The sequence below is a fragment of the Triturus cristatus genome, chromosome 7 (genome assembly GCF_964204655.1).
Source record: "Triturus cristatus chromosome 7, aTriCri1.1, whole genome shotgun sequence".
Lineage (NCBI taxonomy): Eukaryota > Metazoa > Chordata > Amphibia > Caudata > Salamandridae > Triturus > Triturus cristatus.
Genome location: NC_140590.1, coordinates 1,231,266,149 through 1,231,269,562, shown reverse-complemented (window position 1 = coordinate 1,231,269,562; position 3,414 = coordinate 1,231,266,149). Strand labels below are relative to the sequence as shown.

General features: G+C 38.7%; 1 protein-coding gene across 1 annotated transcript; it reads right to left on the bottom strand.

The window, feature by feature from the left end:
* Nucleotides 1-2,486: 2,486 nt before the first annotated feature.
* Nucleotides 2,487-3,125, bottom strand: LOC146811685 (taste receptor type 2 member 9-like). The gene has a single exon (XM_085615096.1). It carries the CDS (start codon nt 3,123-3,125, stop codon nt 2,487-2,489), a length of 639 nt encoding a protein of 212 aa, XP_085471222.1.
* Nucleotides 3,126-3,414: the final 289 nt, after the last annotated feature.

Sequence of the window (3,414 nt, the reverse complement as noted above, 5' to 3'; positions counted from 1 at the left end):
ATATTTTAATCAACAAAATAGTGCGGTTTGTTTGAAAAACAAAATAGTGCGGTAAAACCACATCCCTAAACTACTGCACCCCATAGAATCAAACCTTTTTTGTGCAGTAATACTGCTGCGGTGTTCCCACAAATGTGGTAGTGAGGGCCATTGACTTTATTTAGATTTTCTAGTGACATTACGTCAATTAAGTGGGCTAACTATGACTGTAGTGTTCTTTTAGAACCTGCTTTGCCCACAAATACCTGAGTTTTCTTTTGACAAGGGAAATGAGGTGAAATACATTTTAAGTGTCACTCTGATAGTCATATTTTACTAACATTGACAATCAACATCCCCACGTATGAATTTCAACTGTGAGAGTATAATAGGTCATTTTGAGGATTAAAACATAATAGCAGTAGCAACAAAAAAAAAACATACATGCAGTAATAAAAAGTGATAAGGGATTAGAAATTGGTGTTTCCAGATACTTTAGTGTTAGGAGGCGCCTATGAGTAATTGTGAGGTTTAACAGAAAACTGCAGCATAACATAGCATTAACAAAGTCAATGTAGCTCATATTTGCTAGCATTTATTCATATCTTTTTTTTTTGTTTAAGAAATTTTTATTGAATTATCAAGAAGAATAAATGAAACAAAAACAATCACGGAGTAAAAAACAAAACCATATTACATACAATAATTAATAAATTAATATGGAAATGCAGAATATGGAAACAGAAGAGGGAAAAAAACAAAGAAGAAAGAAAAGAAAAGTAGAGGAGGAGCGAAAGTGAACGAGATATGAAATATGCTAGAACCTTATAGGAGAATAGAGAGAAAAAAAAATTAGGGCATAGGAGCATGTGTAGAAAGATAAGATGTGAAAGGTAGCCAGAGGAGGTCAGATTTGATTTTTTGAGAAAGAATAGGAGAAGAGACATTGGCAATTCTATGTTCATCGCAAATAAAGTTCCACCAAGTCAATGAAGATACTTTGGAATTATCTTTCCAAGCTGACAAAATAACTTTGAAAGCTAATGCAATAAATAGGTCGAATAGTAAAGAAATAGAAGTGGAGCCAACAAAGTCAGGTGAGGAGGAACCTAGGAAAACATTTTGTAATGATAATATAATATCCCTATAAAACTTTTTCATGCAAATAGACCAAACAGATTTCCCAAAAATATCAATACGTTAGAACATTCATAAAGCTGATGTGTCAAAGTGCCGGTGTATTTAGAACAAGACCAGCATAAAGGAGAAGAGGAAGGGGAAAACTTGGATATACAAACAGGAGTAATAACTGCTCTATTGTAAATAAAATACAAAGATTGGGTTATACGAGCCGCAGCAGAAACTTTAAATAACTTAGACCATAATTTGTCCCAAACAGAAATAGAGAATGAAAGAGACAAGTCTGTTTCCCATGCAATTTCAATAGGAGATTTAGGTCTTTCAATAACAGGTAATAACAATAATTTATAAACAAGAGCAGCTTTAGGTCTGTGCATCCGAAATAAACTATATAATGGTGTGGGTGGAGTAAGAGAAGGTACGACATTGGGCAGGTCGTGAGAAGCCAATTGTGATTGTAAAGCGGTTGAAATTAAGATGTATTCATTAAGAATTGTATTAGGTAAATGAAAGCGTGATTGTAATTCAAGGAAGGGAATAACAGAGTTTGGATGAATCAATTGATAGACAAAAATAATTCCCTTCTCCTTCCAGTGTTTGTAATAGAATGATTTACCCTTATATTTGAGAAATGTATTATACCAGATAGTAGAGGATAAAAACATTTATTCATATCTACCAAGAATATCACAAACATTATATCAATAATCTAGATAAAAAAAGTAAAAAAATTCATCAAGCACAATTCAGAAATATACTAAACCACTATCTGTGGAGACACTTTTTCACTAAAATCAGCAGACATTTACACACAGAGAATGACATAACACAATTGTTTAATAGGTGAAGGCAAAACTGACAGAGGAACGTATTCAAGGGAAAAACTGTGGGAAACAGCCTCTACCACGAAGCTGGAACCCCGCATGCCTTTACCACGCAAGTGAAACTACCACTCAAGTCTTAACCATGCGTGGTAAAGGTATATGCGTGGTAAAGACTTGCATGGTAGTGTTGCACTCGTTGTAGTGACCACATTGTAAAGTCATGCATGGTAATGGCTTGCGTAGTAGTGTTGCACTCGTTGTAGTGACCACATTGTAAAGTCATGCGTGGTAATGGCTTGCGTGGTAGTGTCGCACTCGTTGTAGTGACCACATTGTAAAGTCATGCGTGGTAATGGCTTGCGTGGTAGTGTTGCACTCGTTGTAGTGACCACATTGTAAAGTCATGCGCGGTAATGGCTTGCGTGGTAGTGTCGCACTCGTTGTAGTGACCGCATTGTAAAGTCATGTGTGGTAATGTCTTGCATGGTTCTGTCATACATCCAAAAACTGCCCATGGATGAGAGATGTTTTCTGGATGGGACTTCACTTTCTCCAGGTTGAGAAGACTTTCCATATCGCTTGCTTCAGTCTGGTGTTTCCCAGGATCAGTGTGACGGACTGTGCGGTGACACAGGAGACAATGATTATCCAGAACACAATGGGCAGCAGATCAGAAGATGAAAGATATTTAATTACCATTGTCAGCAATAGGATGATGTTGATCACTAGGAGGGAGCCAAGTATCCTGGCTGCACTAGTATGAGCCTCTAGCCGGGGTTCCCTGAGCCCCGAGGCACTCCCTTTCATCCGCTGGGTGTGTCTATAGAGGGATGTGAGGATAGGTGTGATGAAGAAAATTGCAAGCAGAAGAGGCAGGCAGAAGCCAAGAACGCCCAGTACAATCGTGTAAGGAGTTAGGATGGTCAGAGCTTCGCCTGAGGCTGTAGAAGTAGACACCATGTCAGTTGTTGAATTATGATTGAAAGCACAGCCTGTATACCAGTGGATCGGGACACTGAGGGCCAAAGACCCCACCATCGTCCCCAGCAGCAGCCAGTGCACCACCTTGGAGATCCTGAGCTTTAACCAGAAGAAGAGGCGATGATTGAAGTCCACGATCTTTACACAGTAGAAGACGCAAAGACAGGTGTTGAGCCAGATACTGAAGCTACCAGTCCACATGTGAAGTTGAAATAACACCAGACAGTTGCATTCCACATACACCTCCAACAATAACTTTGAAATGTAAATCTGTATTATGACTATACACTGAAAAGAAGCATCTGAGATCCCTGCTGCTATTAGAATAAAGTCTAAGGTGTTCGGGGTTCTGCCACGAGCCCAGTCCACGAGATTCAAAGCAACAATAAAACCAGAGGTGACTATCCCAGTCAAGCACAGTACTGATGTAATAACTAAAGAAACCACTTTAATTATAGGCACCATTATGGATCCTTCTCCTTGGAGGCCC